The 20,309-nt window shown below is 45.9% G+C and overlaps 1 protein-coding gene across 1 annotated transcript; it reads right to left on the reverse strand.

Moving 5' to 3' along the window:
* Positions 1-1,562: 1,562 nt before the first annotated feature.
* On the reverse strand, positions 1,563-17,024 carry ndufs4 (NADH:ubiquinone oxidoreductase subunit S4). Its single transcript, XM_030780860.1, has 5 exons — positions 16,935-17,024; positions 15,210-15,288; positions 3,203-3,375; positions 1,990-2,063; positions 1,563-1,769 (listed from the first exon to the last, which is right to left on the reverse strand). The coding sequence occupies exons 1-5, from the start codon at positions 17,015-17,017 to the stop codon at positions 1,666-1,668; spliced, it is 513 nt and encodes a 170-aa protein (XP_030636720.1). The 5' UTR covers positions 17,018-17,024; the 3' UTR covers positions 1,563-1,665.
* Positions 17,025-20,309: the final 3,285 nt, after the last annotated feature.

The following is a 20,309-nucleotide window of genomic DNA, read 5'->3' on the forward strand; positions in this document are numbered from 1 at the left end:
TGAAGCTTTTGACTACCAGACAACATAAATGTTAATGAGTTTGGGTCTGGCTGAGCCAATAAAAATCAACTGACTTCAGTTACTTGTCGACGGATTTAAAAAGGCTGCACACACAGAATCAACCACTGGAAAAAACAAAAACAAACACAAACAAACAAACAAACAAAACCACACATAAATTAATCCAGACAGACCAATACATTCAAACGCAGAGGCTGGATCCAGAGTCGTAACTACAGCGTAATAAATCATCAAGTAAGGCTTGTTTCACTGCCTTTCATAACGATTACTACACAAGGACAATTATGATTATGGAACATCTTTCATCTGCTGGCACACCGGTCCTCCGCATCCTCAGAAAACCGGAATTTTTCTCTGAGCTGACGGAAGTCAGAACACTGTGGTCAGGAGGTCAATTTTGATTTAATAGGGACAAGAAAAAAAAAAACAACAAAAAAACATTTGAGTGTATATTTCTCCGGGATCGGAGCTGCAGCCAAAGCCTCCAGAGGAGAGAAAACAAAAAGCCGTCGGCGGAGTTGGAGCTCCGGTGCGCAGGCGAGCGAGTGTGTGTGGTGCAGAACACTCTACCAGAAAGATAACATGACTAGATATTAAATGACCAGCGCTTTTCCAGTTGGAGCCGAGCGGGACACCTGTTTTTCTCATCTTACAGCGGCCCCGGGAGAGACATGAGAGACAACATATCTACCTGTGCCTCAGTCCTTTAGAGCCTGACATTTTAACCCCCCCCCCCCCCCCCCACCCCCCCAAATCTCCTCCTCTCTCTCCAACATTAACTGTGCTGTGTCTGAGAGACTCACGTGTGTGTGTGTGTGTGTGTGTGTTGGAAAACGTCGTACACTTGAGCAAGAGGACAATCTCTCCAGTGAAATGAAACGTTACGTGTTAGTTCATCTCAGAGAACACATAGTGCTTTAAAAAAAAAACCAAAAAAAAAAACCATTTCAACTCCGTTGGCTAAAGCTCCTTTATAAAAACCCAGTACAACAAACAGTGGAAACAGAGTGGCAGACCCGCGGGCTTCCGCAGCCACTCTCAGCCCACCTCATTTGGGCCTGGAAGGACAGAACTAACTCTCACTCAGCCAGTCAACGGCTTACTGTTGAATCAGGTGTGACGGACGAAAACCGAACAGCGAAAGTCAGCGGGGACAGAGACACCAGTAAAACTGAATGGGAGAGATACTGATCCAGGCACTTTTGCAAAAAGGCTCCAAATCAAACTGTTTGATGTTGCACAACTAAATCCATAACCTTCAAACGCTCTGCAGTGGAGCCCGCAGGACCAGCACAGTGACAGTTGGGGTTTTTTGTTTTTTTTTTGAGATTAAAGGTGCCAGGAAGGAGAAGCGTTTTCACATGTGAAGGCGATCTTGGTTCACAGCCTGTTTGTTCACTGAACAGATATTAAAACTCATTTCTCATAATGATCACATTCAAGTCACCTTCAGCTCTGACGAGAAAACCACCACAGCTAGCATCACGCCACAGACCCTAAAACCATAACATTCAACAGGAAAGAAGCATGTGACCACGCAGCGGATCAGAATGGCTTTTATTAACACACATAAAGGAATAGAATTTTTTTTACAAGTCTGTTTAAGATCAGAAGTGAAGTGACAGACGAATGGTGTCTATTTCTCTACTTGGCGGAGCGACGCGTCCTTTTGTTCCAAGAGAAATTTGCGCCATAAGATTTGACCGTTGGCTTCGGAGTTCTCTTCTCCGTTATATCGTAACTCCAGCCTTCAGGAACAAACAAACAGAGCGAGAGAAAGAGAGAAAACAAGGTTTGATGAGGGGCATCTCATACAGTCGTACTGGACGAACTATATCATAGGTCATCTACAAGTTAACTTTTCTGCCTCAGAAAAAACCCCGTCCCCGTGTGATCAGCCCGTGATGAGAGAGCTGCGGCGTTGACAGGCCGCTGCTTTAAGCAGAAATGTCCTGCGGGAGAGCGTACCGTTTTTCTCAGCGAACGCGATGGCATCCTCTTTGGAGCCGAAGGTAAGGACCATGTTGGACAGTGGATCAGCTCTGAAACATGCCAGAAGCCAGGCAGATTAAATCCAGAAGTGAAAGACGTTCCCAAACTCATGAAAACCATCGCTTTCAAAAGCACTTCAATGGTATTTATTTTTCATAGTCATTATTTTCTATTGTATAGTCTCAGTTTATATAAAATCAGTAGGATTACATTCTCCGTCACCCAGGCTGATGTGGTGTGGTGTGGTCTGGTGTGTTTGGGACAACAGGGGTAGGTGGAGAAAGGTGGAGGTGTTTGGGTGGAGAGCAGTAGGGAATGGCAGGTGGAGGTGTTTGGGTGGAGGGGTGAGGCAGGAGGAGGTGCTTGGGGGGGGGGGCAGAGAAGGAGGTGTTTATATGGAGGTGGAGACAATAGGAGGTGTTGGGTCGAGGGGGAGACAATAGGAGGTGTTTGGGTAGAAGGGGGAGAGAAGAGGAGGTGTTTGGGTGGAGGTGGAGAAAGGTGGAGGTGTTTGGGTGGAGAGCAGTAGAGAATGGCAGGTGGAGGTGTTTGGGTGGAGGGGTGAGACAGGAGGAGGTGTTTGGGGGGGCAGAGGAGGAGGTGTTTATGTGGAGGTGGAGACAGGAGGAGGTGTTTGAGTGGAGACAACAGGAGGTGTTTGGGCAGAGGGGGAAACAATAGGAGGTGTTTGGGTAGAAGGGGGAGAGAAGAGGAGGTGTTTGGGTGGAGGTGGAGAAAGGTAGCGGTGTTTGGGTGGAGAGCAGTAGGGAATGACAGGAGGAGGTGTTTGTGTGGAGGTGGAGACAGGAGTACCTGTTTGGGTGGAGACAATAGGAGGTGTTCGGGTGGAGGTGGAGAAAGGTGAAGGTGTTTGGGTGGAGAGCAGTAGGGAATGGCAGGTGGGGGTGTTTGGGTGGAGGGGTGAGGCAGGAGGAGGTGTTTGGGGGGGGGCAGAGGAGGAGGTGTTTATGTGGAGGTTGAGACAGGAGGAGGTGTTTGGGTGGACAGCAGTAGGGAATGACAGGAGGAGGTGTTTGGTTGGAGAGCAGTAGGGAATGACAGGAGGAGGAGTTTGTTTGGAGGTGGAGACAGGAGTACCTGTTTGGGTGGAGACAATAGGAGGTGTTTGGGTAAAGGAGGAGGACAGGAGGAGGTGTTTGTGTGAAGGGGGATACTGGAATGAGCTTACGTGGAGGCCCAACCCATGAGTGGGTTCTCCCAGCGTTCTCGTGTGTCGAAATCCATCTTCCACTTCTGGGTGTTTTTCACTCCTGACTGCATGGCGGTGCGGGCAGGAACAAAGATGCGAACTTTCCGGGTCTTAATGTGCTCCTCGGGAACGCCAGTCAACGTCGTGATGTCCTGGACAGGAAACGGGGAAAAGAAAAAGAGAAAGATATTTACAATGCTAGGGAACTAAAAATGTGTCAGATGTGACGACATCAAGCCCTTAGACCCAATCTGTTTTTTTTTTCTGCCCTGTGTTCACGTCCTGTATGCTAGTGAATAATCTGTCCCCTATTCAGACAGATCAATGACACTCTGTGAAAAATCATCAAATGTTTCTCTGTATCATGAGCTTCACACCCTTCTCCTGATCTGGCACGACAAGGTAGCAAGTGAGCTAAAATCAATTCCGCAGATACAATCTATAGAGATGCCAGTTTATCCATAGCAGCGAAAAAACATAAAAAGACTAATGAAATAAACGTTCATTTGAAAAAGCCACTCTAATAACGCAGGTCTCGGCAGAGGCGTCGGGCTAACACCTGAAGGGCGCGTGAGTGCCAGGCTTTGCCTCTGAATGCAAACACTCTGTCTAGACAGGCTCATTTCTCAGAGGTTTTAACAGCTCTGAGCCAGGCGTTTTGGGATGATTTTCACCGCGGGACTGCAGTCAAAGCCCCCGCAGCCTGCCGGCCTCTCAGGTGTGAAGGCCTAGAGGGAATTACACAGCGCATTAGTTCAACGGGAGAGACGGCTGACGAAAGACCATTAGGTAAAGGAAGTTGTTCTTTATATAACCAGGCCAACATCTGAAGCCTGAGCCACTCCAAATGGAATCCAGCGTATTTGAAATATGCAAAAGTCATGCAGAAATTTCCTGTCGCTTCCCAGTTTGTCATCTGTGGCTATAAGAGGGGACATTTTAGAGGTTTTCGATTTGTTCCGGACAATAAAAATACTCCAGTCTGAGTTACGTGGGGTAAAACGGGAGCAAAAGCAAAGAGATCATTCCTGATGGGAATGGGGCGTGATGGGAAGCCAGCTACATTAGCCAGACAAAAGCTCCCAGTAAACCCACCTCTCGCTGTTACTACACTTCACAACACATTTTCATGTCAACCAAATCATTTTCATTTCTGTATGGTTCTTTCTTTCATTTATTCCAAAAGATACACATGGCAGAAAGTCCACAGAAATCTTCCAAGAAAAGTTTTCCTTCATTTTTAGTCTGTTTATCTTATAAATTAGTATTACTGTTTATTTCTGTTGAGCGACATACGAAACACTTCTTGTATTGCAGTCTCAGTAAAGACCTTCATCCAGTACCTCTCTGAGTCAATCTATCTTCTTTTCTTTCTTTCTTAAACATAACTTGAGTCTATTAAAAATGACAGTTTACACAGACCAATGTTGCGTTGGTGACCTCTAGTCTTATGGTTTTTTAAACTGATCGTCTGCTGTCTTGGTCAAATAGTGGTGATAGTTTAGCCATGCTCTAGAGGCTGATGTCACCCATCCAGCGCACGAGCCACTGTGATTGGCCGAAAAAAGGCCTGTCTGGACCTCCTGATGTCTGACACTGTCCTGCCACACCAGACAGTGTCGTGTATGGCAGTAAATCAGTCCTGTTTACTGGCCCTCTATTCTTCACTGGGTCGGTTCAAGGGACTGAGAAGATGTTTCTCCATTTGAAATTTACTTCCACGAGCTCCCCTGGTTTTTCCATTCAGTTCTCCAGCCTTGGTTCAAACCCAAAACCGTTGATTTACGAACCCAAACACTAACTAAGCGTGTACGCGTATTATCTTTCTGAGAGCAATCCATGACTCCTCAAACAAATATAACTCAATGAGGTCTGCATGACAACCAGTCTCTCAGACATGCTGGGATTAAACCTGATCCCTATGGGATTACCAATCCAGACTATGGTAAGCATAGGCTACATATGCTATGTATAGATTTGCAGACATGGTGGACGTGCACTGGTTCAGGTTCTTTTTTTTTTTTTTTTTTGCACAGTCTACAGTGTCGGATTTAAAAAAAAAAAAAGAGAGAGAGAGAGAGAGAAAAAAAAAATTGTGGGTGATCTCCATTGTCCTGTAAAGCAAAGCAGAAAAAAAAGGATGTCTAGACTTTTCCATTAGCATATATTAAAGCATAAACACTCGCTGAGTGACCTGCCTGGCAGACATCAACACAAAGGCCCATCCACAAAACAAGTAGTGGTAGCTTAAATATGGCTCTCCTTCAGGAGGGAGGGGTGGGGGGGGGGGTGGAGGGGACCACAAAGGGGAACACCAAACTTTTCTTCTACCTCGTACAGGAAGAGAAATGAGAGCTATGAAGTTTGACACTATTCACAGGCTCCACAATACCTGGATCTGCAGACAGAGTACCGGCCTGAAAAGAGGGGGGAGAAAGGCTGGCCAAGTGTCCATCACGTGAAAGCGTGTCCTTATTTCTGACAACTCCGGCTCCCACTGAAATAAAGGCCACTGGAGTCCTTTCACGTCTGCGGCTCCAGAGGCCTGCGCTCCGCCTGAACAAAGCCTCCACGTTGTCCCGCCGACCGACACAGCCAGCCAACGCTTCACGTTCAAGACTTTAGGGGGAAAAAAACAAAAAAAACCCCAAAAAAAACAGGTAGCCTTGTGCTCCTGGCGAGAAAAAGGAGACTTCTATTTCAGGGTGGAACCAGCTCTTTACTCCCGCGTGGAAAACTTTAATCTGTCTGCTCATCTGATTTTGCCTGATGTCTTAAGAGTTGAAAGTCTGGCCTCTTCTCTGACAAAGGCGTAAACTAAAAAATTCTGATTGACGGTCACGGAGAGTCACGGAGAGCGTTGTGAGGGGCGAGAAACCGCGGCTGGGCTGAGAGCGTCATCTCGCCGCTGCTGCTGACAGAACTTGTCACCATGTTCTTTCTCTTCCAGGACAGGAACCTCCTACAGAGGAACTGAAACACGCACAGCAGGCTCGACGTGTACGTTCTCCGAGACAGCGCAGAACAGAACTGTTCGGTCCAAAAACGCCACCGCAGACCCTTCAGCTTCACATTAGGCAGAAATGAATCAACGAATCAATAAATTGTTCAAAAAAATCGCTCCCCTGAGCTGGTCATCTATAAACGGGGTGGACACAAAGGTGAACACCCTCTTTATGTCCTAACTTACTGACGGAGTTCCTTCTTTCTCCCTTTGCTCTACCACACGCTCAGAGCGGTTCCTCTACCCTTGTCTCTGACGATTAAAGCGGATCTGGGCCGGACCAGGGAGAAGAGTACTCTAGCCACCTATAAAACTAAACACACAGGGCTCCCGTCGCCGATTCTGGAAACCCGAGTAGAAAGTATGCGAGTTACACATTTGAGAAGTGGGACAGAGGTGTGGTGCGTTTTGTTCCGTGGGGATATTTTTAATTTAGCCTTGAATCCATACGAGACATATACCGGTCAGCGGACTTCATATGCAGACGAGTGCGGGAGACACGGAAACGTCAACGCGACGTCACACACACACAACGCCGTGTTTTATCTCCATAGTGAACTAAACACCTTACAAAACCGTTGGCTGGTGTCTTGAAGGACGGATTAGTCTGAGGCTGAACTGCAATTTGAATAGAGATTTTCCATATTCAAAATGCAATTTGGATCAAGGTCTTAATCCTCGTCTGGGAACCCAGTCCTGTACGTTCCCGCTCTGGCGAGAGAGCAACGACCGAAAGCACGAGAAGGGCGGGGGGGCGGGCCAAACAAAAGCCAGCTGAAACGAAAACGAGATGTAAAGCAATTAAACAACCGCTCTTCCTCCTCTGCCCAACACACGCCCACTCGTTTATGGGAAAATCCACGGGCTGGTCGCCACCTAACCTGTTCCTCACACCCTTCAGCCCGTGCGGCTATTCGCTGCCGTACCTGCTCTTCACATGGGGCAGCAGCCTGACCCGTTTCATTTAGTGCTGAAAAACCTCTTTGTCATCTGGGGTTTAAAATAGGTTTTTTATTCTCCGGCCGACTTGGACGGTAAAAACCAACGTCTTTAATTAGGACAGATGTTTGGCTGCTATCTCGTCTTCAGAAGGGGAAACTAATTTCCTTCATTAAACAACTGAGGAGCGCTCATATTCCACGCTGTAGCTCGTCCAACAACTACAAGCAAATCACTGCTAGCTGTGTTATATTAGTCTACATTTAAGAGCCCTGGCTTATCCGTCTCAGCCTGCACATCAGCCCGCGGACGCTCTCTGCGCTCCCGCCGTCATTACGCTCTCCGCCAACGCTCCACCGCTGTGCGACACGCCCACATCCGACAGCGTATCCGCCAGCTTCTCTTATTAAACCGTCTTTTCCCTGCCCCTGAAGCACAGCTGTCCGTCACACTGACAGACAGACTGTGCCTTCAGCCCACCAGATTCTGGACCCTCCTCTCACTCCTCACTAAAAAACACCTCACTCTGAGCCCACCACACACACGCGCACACACACACGCACACACACACGCACACGCACGCACGCGCACACGCACGCGCACACACGCACGCGCACACACACACACGCAAACACACACGCAAACACACACGCAAACACACGCACACGCACGCACACGCACGCACACACGCACGCACACACACGCACACACACGCACACACGCAAACACACACACACACACACAGCCAGGGCATGTCTGTCATGCAGCTCCTCTCAGTTGTGTAACATATCCCGTTTGTTCATCTTTGAGGTGTGATATCTCAGTTAATTACCTATTGGACACACAGGTCACTAATGGAAACAAACATGCACTGTGCGTGCGCGAGCGCGTGTGTGTGTGTGCGCGTGCGCATGTGTGTGTGTGTGTGTGTGCGAGTGTGTGAGCAGGGTGCTGGGCTGCAGCTGGCACTGACAGGTCTCTTCATTCTCATGTTACAGTCAGGATCTGTGTTTGTTTGTGTGTGTGTGTGTGTGTGAGACTTTCATATTCGCAGGCCACATTCCCCACTGTTTGTGTTTGTTGATTTGTTTCCTCTGTTACTGAGAGACTGTGGCTTGGAGAAGGTGAATAAGTCAGGGTTGATTTGACCAACCCATCTGGACGTGGAACAGTCCAACCAGCTAATTCTATCTACCTCAGAGTTTACGCTGATGCTTATATAACAATGCTTCTTCAGTCCTGGCCTGACACTGTTTACACACAAATCAGAACAAACTGAAAAGACAAACTCGAAAAAACTTTCAACGCTAAAGGCTGAGCTAGACAAACTGGATTACACACAGGCAAATTCAATTTATACGACCGTCAGCCCCACACGGCCCAAAAGACATAAAACCTCAACCTTTCACACCATGGATTTCATAAAACACACACACACACTGTCTCTCTCTGACACACAGGCACGCACACACACACACACACGCGCGCGCGCGCACACACACACACACACACAGACACACTCTCTCTCTCTGACACACACACACACACAATATTTCGAACACTGTACACACTCAAACATCTCTGTGTACAAGAGCAATGTCAAATGTGCTGTGTGGTAATCAACTAAGAAACAGACTGTGCCAATACGCACCAGTGACCCTGCCAAGCTGGTGACCGAGAGAGTGTGCCCACAGTCACAATGCAGGACCACTAAGACCTTAGACCACATAGACCACAGAGACCAGAGACCACAGAGACCACGGACCACAGAGACCGCAAAGACCACAGAGACCAGAGACCACTGAGACCATAGAGACCACTGACCACAGAGACCACTGAGACCATAGAGACCACTGACCACAGAGACCACTGACCACAGAGACCAGAGACCACTGAGACCAGAGACCCCAGAGACCACTGAGACCATAGAGACCACTGACCACAGAGACCACTGACCACAGAGACCAGAGACCACTGAGACCAGAGACCCCAGAGACCACTGAGACCAGAGACCACAGAGACCACTGAGACCAGAGACCACAGAGACCACAGACCACAGAGACCAGAGACCACTGTGACTGAGCTCCTACAGGGGACACGGTTCTATTATCCCAGATGTACTAAAGCAAAACCCCATGACCATAAAATTAGCATGCCTTCCAAACCAGCCTTTTGTGATACGGATTACTCTGCAATGTCAAACGTCTGAGTTTATCAAGACCAGACAGGAAAAAATAACTCTTTTCTCTGCAAAAACAATACGAATGTTCTAACGCACAACAAACGCTCCAGATGACCGAGCTGCCCGGCAGCCTCCGTGATATCACCTCGGCTGACCGGTAAAAACCCGCAGCCAAAGGGAACATTGCATCTTGTGACTCTCTGGACAGATAACTACCAAATTCATTTGTTTATAAACACGCAGGTCTACATCCACACACAGTCACAACCTGCGGGCATATGATTAGGACTTCAGATGACACCTCCTGAACATGAGTGCAGCTGCAGGGAAACACTCAGTTCAGTCGACTAAGGGAAATGGGACATAGAGCCAGACTCAGGACCAAACGCTCCAGACCACAGAGCACGTCTGTTATTCAGAGCACGTGTGTTACCCAGAGCACGTCTGTTATTCAGAGCACGTCTGTTACCCAGAGCACGTCTGTCACCCAGAGCACGTCTGTTATTCAGAGGACGTCTGTTACCCAGAGCACGTCTGTCACCCAGAGCACGTCTGTTATTCAGAGGACGTCTGTTACCCAGAGCACGTCTGTTATTCAGAGCGCGTCTGTCACCCGGAGCACGTCTGTTATTCAGAGCGAGTCTGTTATTCAGAGCACGTCTGTTACCCAGAGCACGTCTGTTATTCAGAGCACGTCTGTTATACAGAGCGCGTCTGTTATACAGTGCACGTCTGTTATTCAGAGCACGTCTGTCACCCGGAGCACGTCTGTCACCCGGAGCACGTCTGTTATTCAGAGCACGTCTGTTATACAGAGCACGTCTGTCATACAGAGCACGTCTGTTATTCAGAACATGTCTGTTATACAGAGCACGTCTGTTATACAGAGCACGTCTGTTATTCAGAGCGAGTCTGTTATTCAGAGCACGTCTGTTATTCAGAACATGTCTGTTATACAGAGCACGTCTGTTATACAGAGCACGTCTGTTACCCAGAGCACGTCTGTTATTCAAAGCGAGTCTGTCATTCAGAGCATGTCTGTCACCCAGAGCACGTCTGTCATTCAGAGCACGTCTGTTATACAGAGCACGTCTGTCATACAGAGCACGTCTGTTATTCAGAACACGTCTGTTATTCAGAGCACGTCTGTTATTCAGAACATGTCTGTTATACAGAGCACGTCTGTCATTCAGAGCACGTCTGTTATACAGAGCACGTCTGTCATACAGAGCACGTCTGTTATTCAGAGCACGTCTGTTATTCAGAACATGTCTGTTATTCAGAACATGTCTGTTATACAGAGCACGTCTGTTATACAGAGCACGTCTGTTATACAGAGCGAGTCTGTTATTCAGAGCACGTCTGTTATTCAGAACATGTCTGTTATTCAGAGCACGTCTGTTATACAGAGCACGTCTGTTACCCAGAGCACGTCTGTTATTCAAAGCGAGTCTGTCATTCAGAGCATGTCTGTCACCCAGAGCACGTCTGTCATTCAGAGCACGTCTGTTATACAGAGCACGTCTGTCATACAGAGCACGTCTGTCATACAGAGCACGTCTGTTATTCAGAGCACGTCTGTTATTCAGAACACGTCTGTTATACAGAGCACGTCTGTCATTCAGAGCACGTCTGTCATTCAGAGCACGTCTGTCACCCAGAGCACGTCTGTCATTCAGAGCACGTCTGTCATTCAGAGCACGTCTGTCACCCGGAGCACGTCTGTCATTCAGAACTTGTCTGTCACCCGGAGCACGTCTGTTATTCAGAGCACGTCTGTTATACAGTGCACGTCTGTTATTCAGAGCACGTCTGTCACCCAGAGCACGTCTGTCATTCAGAGCACGTCTGTTATTCAGAGCACGTCTGTTATACAGTGCACGTCTGTCATTCAGAGCACGTCTGTCATTCAGAGCACGTCTGTTATACAGAGCACGTCTGTTGTACAGAGCACGTCTGTTACCCAGAGCACGTCTGTTATTCAGAAGTCTGTCATACACAGCTGTGGGTTCTTTACTGGAGTGTTAAGCAAATAAAAAAAGCCCCCTCTCTCTGGAGTGTTAAGTAGAGGAAATGTTCACTCTGGTGTTAAGTAAATAAAATATTCACTCTCAGGAGTGTTAAGTAAACAGAAAACTCTCCTGGAGAGTGAAGTAAATGAAAAACTCTCTGTGCAAAGTGAAGTAAATGAAATAAATGAAAACCCAGTGGCTGACACACACAGCCTCGTGTAGGGTTCTCTTCAAAGAGCCGTGTCCTTTGACCCCGTCTTCCCAGCCTTGAATCTTTTTTTTTTCTTTCACAAAAGCACCTGGTATGGAGAGGAGCTAGACAAAACAAGACACTAGAGACACATGTGGTAAAGGGGAAAGGAGTGATGCGAAAGAGGAGGAGGAGGAGGAGAGATGGAGTAGGGAGGGGAGGATGGGTCAGTGCCGTCCGATTCACAGCCTTCTCCTCCTCTTCACATGTAGACAGAGGAAGTGCATCAGTTCATACCGGTACAGACTGCTTTACCTCCTCATACTGACAACGCCCTTGACAGACACCTTAAACAGCACTGGTCGTTTAAGCTGACACAGCCTGTCTGACACAGCTCTGAATTAGGACAAATGGGACCAAAGACAGCCTACGTGCAGCCTGTCTGTCTGTCTACTGCTAATGAGCAAATTGCTTCACCTGACAGACTAAATGGAGTTGGTTACGCTGTAGACTGGAAAACCTTTTAAAAGTTTTGAAAAAGAGATTTGTATCAGTGTTCTGACTGATAACAAACTAAAAGGTTTAAGACGCATGATGTCGACAAAAGTCAAACTTCAGTTGTGATTTGAATAATCTGATTTTCAAATTAAAGTCCGAGCTGAAACCAAGATTGTGAAAGCAAAACATCACAGAAAGATTTCTTTTTCCCCCACAAGTTTTTTTTTCCTCCATCAAACAAAGTTACTTAATGAGAACAATGTTCACTGTTCTTTTTTTTTCTTTTTTTTTTTTAAGTGAAAATATCACGTTAGAGGTGCGTTTGTCACTTTGTGTGTTTTATAGTGAAAATATCACATGTTAAATATGTGTTTTATAGTGAAAATATCACATGTTAAATATGTGTTTTATAGTGAAAAGATCACATGTTAAATATGTGTTTTTTAGTGAAAATATCACATGTTAAATATGTGTTTTATAGTGAAAATATCACATGTTAAATATGTGTTTTTTAGTGAAAATATCACATGTTAAATATGTGTTTTATAGTGAAAATATCACAAGTTAAATATGTGTTTTATAGTGAAAATATCACAAGTTAAATATGTGTTTTATAGTGAAAAGATCACATGTTAAATATGTGTTTTATAGTGAAAATATCACATGCTAAACGGGTGTTTGTCACTTTTATGGTGGTTTTATTGAATTGGTCGACCCCTTAAGGATCGCCACAAAACAGATTACTCAACACCACAAAAAAGATCAGGCATCTCAGTCAGTACAACACACACACACACACACACACGCACACACACACGCACACACACACGCACACACACGCACACACACGCACACACACGCACACACACGCACACCCCGCCGGCTGAACGTCTGATTCCACCAACCCCACTTCTCACCCTCTCTTTTTTTCCCCCCCACAGTAAAAATAATAATAATAATGAAATAATAATAAAATGTGCATGTGTTCAGATATCTAATGAAACATTATCTAAAGACAAACTTCTTTCTCTCTTGTTTCATAGACGGTGTTGTGATGAGTGTAGGGTCAGTCATGTGTTTGGTCTGAGATCCTGGCGGGCGCCCACACATCCCTGCGGTCCCTGGGCTTTTCTCACGGCCCAGCATGCTTAATCAAACAGCAATTACCAACAAAAGCCAGCAAGTACCGGCCCTCCAGGGGGGAGGGGGGGTGCAGCAACCAGCCGCAATCACGCAACTCTGCAACTGCCCTCCTCTGAAATGCAACAAGCGTTACGGATCTCAGGCGAGACGGTATGCGAGCGTTTCCACGGCAGCTACCGCGGCTCCTCTCCGCTCGCCGTCTCTCTCCGTTTGGGCCCGGTGTGTGTGCGACGCCTGCGATTCGCTGAGCACTACAGCCAAGCGGCTATGGAGCCGACGTGACCTTCGTATTTACATTTCGTCGGCAAAACCACGTTTACAATATGTAAAAGCTACCTTTTACTCTGGTCAGCCCCTCTTCAAACGATTTCATACAAAATCTGATCTTTATTTTCAATGGGGCAGAGCACAAAAGAAAAACTGCGGGGCAGTCAAGCGACGTGACTGGTTTTGATTCATGCGCTGAAGAGAGAAAGGTCGATTGTTTAAACTTGGACATTCTGAGTGTTTAAACCTAGCCGAGTGTTTGTTGGCGTCCCATTCTGTTTGATTCGGAACAGACCTGGTGGGGAGTGGAAGCCTCCATCATTAGCATGAGACAGAGAACTCAAAGCATTACACATCTTGTTTGAATAATTTTACAAGAGAAGGAGGATCATAGTACATCTGATGAAACTGAGATGGTGTGTGGTAAAAATGCCTGACTGAAGCCAAAGGCTGGGACAGCGCACGAGTTGAATCCAAACTACTCGCAAATGACTATAGTAAGCAAAGACCTGACACTTAGCCAAAGCACCCAGACCTGCTGTCGGCGCCTTGTTCGCATAAAAACATTGTTTTCTGATTGGAAAGCGGAAAAGTTTTAACTTTCCTCCCCCGCAAAGGTCGCCTGTTCTGGTCCCGTCTCTGTCTGAGCCAGAGTTCTGACTGAATAGAAGGAATCTGAGATGGTTTGAGTCGTGGGTTCGGGGAGAGAACACCTTCTACAGTGGCTCTACAATGAAGTGCTCATGTCCAGCGGTGAGGGAACAGCGGGCGTCTTTTAGCCAGCACCCCCCCCCCCCCATCCCGCCCTTTTTCCCCTCTTTCCTTTCATTTCAAAGTGGCCCCAACTATTAAACTAGTGAGGCAGGCTTATTTATCAACGCAGACGCGTTCAGAGAAAGATATGGGAGAGAATGAGAGAGTCTGCCTGCTTCTCTCTCTGTCTCTCTCTCTCTGTCTCTCTCTCTCTGTCTCTCTCTCTGTCTGTCTCTCTCTCTCTCTCTCTGTGTCTGTCTCTCTCTCTCTCTCTGTGTCTGTCTCTCTCTCTCTCTCTCTGTGTCTGTCTCTCTCTCTCTCTCTCTGTGTCTGTCTCTCTCTCTCTCTCTCTGTGTCTGTCTCTCTCTCTCCCTTCACTACCTCCCTGTTCATCTACTCTTCAGTCCTCCCTCCTGCCCTGTCTCCACGTTTATATATTGCCTCTAATATGTGTGTGTGTGTGTGTGGCTTTAAAAGGAGGTGGTGTTACAGATCACCTCAAGGACAGCTATGTAGATTAAGGGGTGAAAAAAAAAAAAAAAAGAGTTCTATCACTTTTTTATAATCATGAAAGAAGTTTTTGCTGTAGTCATATTGTTTTGAGTCATTATTCAAAACATAACCCCTCAGCTGGGAGGGACACTACAAAGCGGTTACCTTTTCCATTACAAACAGACGGCTCTTTTTAAAAGGTTTCAGATGCACATTCAGTCCTGTGGCTTCCTGTGAGGTGTCTGCATGTGCACTAACCAGCAAAGACAAAGACATGTGCGCTCTCTCTCTCTCTCCTTTGACTGAAACTTTCTGAAAGTGAAAACAGTCCCAGAAAACTAAACTGCCCCTCTTTTCGTTTGGAGCACTGTTGTAGTTTTCATAAACGCTATGCGTGAGAGCAGTGAAGAGGGCGAGGACAATGCTACTGAACAAAGCCCAGTCACCACAAACCCCGACCACACCGAGCCAGGTGTCTGCGGCCCTCCCCAGTTTGGGATTCTCACCAGTTTCTCGTCCACAGTGATCAGCTGGGAGTCCTGGCCTTGCTTCTCTGCCAGCCTCCATCCTGACGAGCTGATGGATCTACAAGCAAGAGAAACCACGAAATCAGACATACAGAAACCAGAGACATATCAGGCATTAGACGCACAGAAACCAGACACATATCAGGCATTAGACGCACAGAAACCAGAGCAAATATCAGGTTAACTTGGACGACTTACAGTGTCTAGAAAAGAAAGAAAAGAAAAGAAAAGAAAAGAAACAGAGATAGAGGGAACAGGGGAAAAGATGAGGATACACAGATTCCCCTTGACTCTCATACTGGTTCTGTCTGTTGCGTTTCTGGCGAGTTCCCGGTGGGAGGGTCGGAGTGGACATGACTTTACGCAGGCCCACTCACAGGCAATCACCTGGGAACAGAGTTACCCACAACCCCGTGAAAGCACACACCAGTGTCCAGCATGACAAAGCAGTGAGACAAACCAGCCAAACTCTCTCTGACCTTCTTCACATATACAGTGTCAACACAGGCCACACTGCAATCTGACTGCAGAGACAAACGGAGCTTATATAACACAGTTCAGCCAAGCCTACAACACGGTTCTAAATGTGGCTCTCTCAGGTGTACGTTGCTACCAGCACACCGTCGGATAGCACGGAGCGCAGACGTACACTGAGTCTCAAACAGGGACGTATTTGTTTAGAAACCTGGCAAAATATCCAAAGACAAGCTTTCAAACCTCCCCTTATACAGCAGACTATGCATAACATGAACGACCTGAGAACAAAACTCTGTAGGAGGGCACGGAACCAATCAACACATTTGACAAGAGCATCTCGCACGGAAGGTCATGTGGGCCACGCATTACCGTTATTTCGAAAGGGCGGCAGTTCGGCTTACACATGAAAGCCGAACTTCTGTACAGAAGGTACATCTAGTTTAACATGTACATCCGATGCCTTAACTGAAATTACATTCAAAATTACATAAAATCTTATGGTTTTTCAAATAACCTGACCACACCTGTACAAGCTCACTGTAGCAAATGAATTCGAGATGCAAATGCTAATTTAGCCACATTTCATGAGCAACAACCACTACATACTTATGCAAAATTAAAACCGAGAATGACCTTTTTATAACTGATCCTGTTGGCAAACACGCTCAGCGCGGTATCAAAGGCTTTGAAAAGCACTGGTTCCATAGCCCCGGTCCTGCTCACCGGCGGTCTTAGGCCTGGTATTCTGTAAAGCTGCCTTTGGTCTTTTATGAGAAGCGCAATACAAACAAAACCGAACAGATCTGAACTGAACTGATTCTTTTCCCGATGACAGTCTATCAAGATGATAACACCTCGGTTACAGTCAGTAGTTCACTTAGCTTCGACCTAGTGTTTACCAGAACAATTAGCACCACATTGCCAAAGAGCTGACTAACGGATGACTAGCTTATGACTAACATCAATCACAAACCAATCAAACTTGTGCGCTGTTCACATGATATAAATGAGGATAAAACTTTTAACGTGTTATTAAGTAAAACAGCCAATGTCACATTTTAGTTATACAACAACAGCTTAATTTTCCTCGTCTGTGCAGTAGTTCAGTCTGCTAGCGTTAGCTGACACTGGTCTGTTGTCTTGCGGATGGTTCAGTCGTGGATTCTGTTATGGCAGTTGGAATGCATAGACCTACACATTTAGAAGAAATGAAACAGTAATATTTACCTGGTCGGATTAAGAATGATCCTGTTTATTGAACTGTAAAGACAAGCTCGGCTCAGTCCAAGGAGTGACATTGAAGACGCCATTTTGACATCAACAATGAACTACGGTGCCGCATTTAGTCCAAAAATGTGCTAAACTAAGTAGCGCTCAGAGCGCATTTTGACTCGTCTTTTCCAATCGATCAAAAGGTTCGCAGGTGCTCGGTGACGCTGAAAAAATGTAAAAGATGTATTCTGTCTGAAGTATTCTATCTGATATAATGTCTCTCATATTTAACACAGTTATTCACTTGGTAAACAATTCTCTTTAGCAAAAATGTGTATGTTTAAGACATAAAACTTCCCGACTAAAAATACCTTTTCTCTAAATGTAGCTGAAAACCATCAGTTCCACAGGACTGCGTTTTATATTTATGATTAGAGTCTTATATCCCTCAAAATATTTGGTTTAAACCTTAGAGCGCGCGCTAGCCTTTATTAAACAACAAAACATATAACACACAGTACACAATAAGCTTCTAATAATATGTAGCCTATGGAATAAAGAAGGTGGTGACGTCATATGCCCAAATGTTGATTATTTTTTTTTACGTTAAGATATACTAACAGCCTGTCAGCATTATACTAATGCCCGTTTAATTTATCATTCCGACAGAGTTTTTTCCTACTCCCTCCTTTCCCAGCAATGTTCCTCCCGGAATATTTTTTTCCTGCTTTCCCAAGTATGAATAACTTTATAAGTTGATCTACAAATCTCAATATTCAAAAAATATATGGGTGAAAGCCTGTTACTATTTTTAATAAGCTCCTGGAAGGATCTAGACAAGATATATTTCATGACAATTTATGCTTTACTTTGGAATACAGGCTCATGAAATAAGACCGGGGCTTCATTTCTCATCTCATACACCGACGATAAGAACTTTGATTGGTTTCCAACCTTGTCAAATCGCCATTGCTGGTGTGCAGCTTTCAACTTGACAAATATATAACCGTGACCCAAAAAACACCCCCTCACTCAACATCCCCACCTCCCCCCTCCACCCCCAGAAACAGGAGGAAGGGAGGGGGGAAAAAAAGGTTCACACTAAGAGAAAAACAGTAGAAAGCATCTCTGGCATGCTGTTTAGTTTGAACCGAGGTCCTCTTCAAAGGTTCACTTTTCGATGGGTTGGTTTCCTCTCCTGTTTTCAGAGTGGAGCTGGAGAAGGAAGCCCCTCTCTGGGGACCAAAAGCATGCCATGGCATAGGACTCCCATTTTCCGCTTTTTATCAGCTCCCCCTGCGCTCCTCTCACCATCTCATAGCTATTCATTGCCATAAAGTTGTGTGTGTGTGTGTTCCCTTTTAGAGAGGCCAGTGAATCCTGTCTAAGGACGAGATCAAAGTCTCTATTGAGGAGTGAGAGAGAGGACTGAAGCGTCTATGGTCTTTCTAACACTTCAATTGGCGGAACCTCAATTATATTTTAATGAAGCCCATTCATCTGTGGCGATGGAGGACATGAGTCTGCGGCTGGCGGGGTCTTGCAGTCTTTGAGGTAAACACGTTTTAAGGCTGGAGTGTCAGGGGACGGATTTCCAACTTAGCCAAAACTTCCAGAGGGAGTGAAAAGAAACGAAAAGGATTTTTGTTACCATTATGTCATTTTTATGTATGGAAATATGATTGGTGGGCTAGATATCTTTATTTTCACAGTGTGAGCAAAGTATGTGGGAAGCAAACTTCACGGCACTTGTTTGATGAAGTGCGTACTTTATTCCTGAAGGGCTTTTTTTTAATTTATTTAAATAATTTGGTGAAAACCCAAAGTGTTGTATTTACAATATGAAATACATCACCCCAGTATGGCTGGAGCACATTTTTCCATTGTCAAAAAGGTCACGTATAATGTTTTCTGAAAAGAGCTGCAGTTCAGCATCAGATACAGTTGCAATTTTTTTTTTTTACGTTGCTCACAGATGGCAAACACTTATAGTGAAAGCTTTCATCTGGATTCTGCCCCAAGTCTCCAAAGCACCAACACAGAGAAGCTCGCTAACACACCGTCCTGGAAAGAGTTAATTCACAAGTGTGCCAAAGGAGAAAAACAGAATCTCTCACTCTCTCCCTGTCTGTTTCTCTCTCTCTCTCTCTCCCTCTCTCTCGCTCTCTCCTGTCCCGTTTGAAGGTGATGGGTCTTGGCAGAACGGGAGAGGTTTGAAGATTAATGGTGTGGAGGGGGCCTTTGACAGCCTTTCCGCTGGTCTCCATTCTCCTGGGTGGCCCGATTGGTCTTGGATGTCACTTTTGCTACTTAATCTTGTGTATGTGAGGCGGGCTGACGGGCTTGGAGAGCCAGGCTTCGCTCTGCTCTGTACACATATCAACCTGAGGGAACAGATTAAAGCCTTCTTTACAGGAATACCCCCCGTGTTCCTTCCACTCAAATATTAATAACAGAAAAAAAAAACATCCAATTCAAAAACTCACAGAGGGGGGAAAAAGCATAGCCAATGACTAAAGGGTTTTTTTGGGTGCGGGGGGGGGGGTGGGGAATTTTCTGTCTGTGTGAGAGTGCAAGGGGAAAGGCTATTATGTGAGCTGTCATGTCTGACTGCATTACTGGCATGTAGCTAAAGAAGCAACATTTGCCCAAAGCACAACCAAAAATAGCTACTATTAACAACAGCCTATTCGATTTGATATCGAATACAGAAATTTCATCCTCTGTGTTCTGTTTCAAAAGGAAATGCTTTCGTTTTTTCGTCACGCCATACGAAAACTCACTCCAGCGTCTGCAAACCTGAACTGATTGGTCTCCATTCTTCTCCATCCTGCAGACGTAACCGTAGGTCCACACCGCTGCTTAAGGCAGAGTGTGGTGTGGTCCCGGTCGTCTCTGCTGCACAGGGACACAGGGATTCCCAGACAGATTACCGCCCTGAGAAGCAAAATTCTCCCCGGCGATTGTCTGCCCGGGCGACAGGCTTTGACCACCTGGGTGAAAAAGATCTTGACACATCTGTGAACTCTGAACAACAGGAGAGCGATCCTTTTCTGCCTCAGAAACGCTGTCACGATGTCTCTAAAGCTGTAATTGCGATCTTTTATATTTTATGAGTATCATCTTTGTGCGGCAGAAACAAAAATAGCTCATCTTTCGGCTGTGGCTTCTGGCGACGAACAGGAGAAAGCGCCTGACGGGGTCAAAGACAGGAACGGAGTTTCGAGCGTAACCTTTCACAATATTTATAGTGTTGTGGCACCCAATACCTGTGCACATCAAAGCTATTCATGTCATTTTATACTTGGATTGAAGAAAGCTCTCAAAAAACTTAACTAGTGAAAATCAGGGCGGCTGTAACACAGCAATATAGGGTTGATTTGAAATCAA

The sequence above is a fragment of the Chanos chanos genome, chromosome 1 (genome assembly GCF_902362185.1).
Source record: "Chanos chanos chromosome 1, fChaCha1.1, whole genome shotgun sequence".
Lineage (NCBI taxonomy): Eukaryota > Metazoa > Chordata > Actinopteri > Gonorynchiformes > Chanidae > Chanos > Chanos chanos.

Excerpts from the sequence above, each read along its gene's own strand:
- ndufs4 (XM_030780860.1), bottom strand. The coding sequence starts at position 17,017 with ATGGCGTCTTCAATGTCACTCCTTGGACTGAGCCGAGCTTGTCTTTAC. Across the intron at positions 3,376-15,209 it reads TCACTGTGGACGAGAAACTG|GACATCACGACGTTGACTGG; the intron begins GTGAGAATCCCA and ends TTTCCTGTCCAG. Across the intron at positions 1,770-1,989 it reads CGCGTTCGCTGAGAAAAACG|GCTGGAGTTACGATATAACG; the intron begins GTACGCTCTCCC and ends TTGTTCCTGAAG.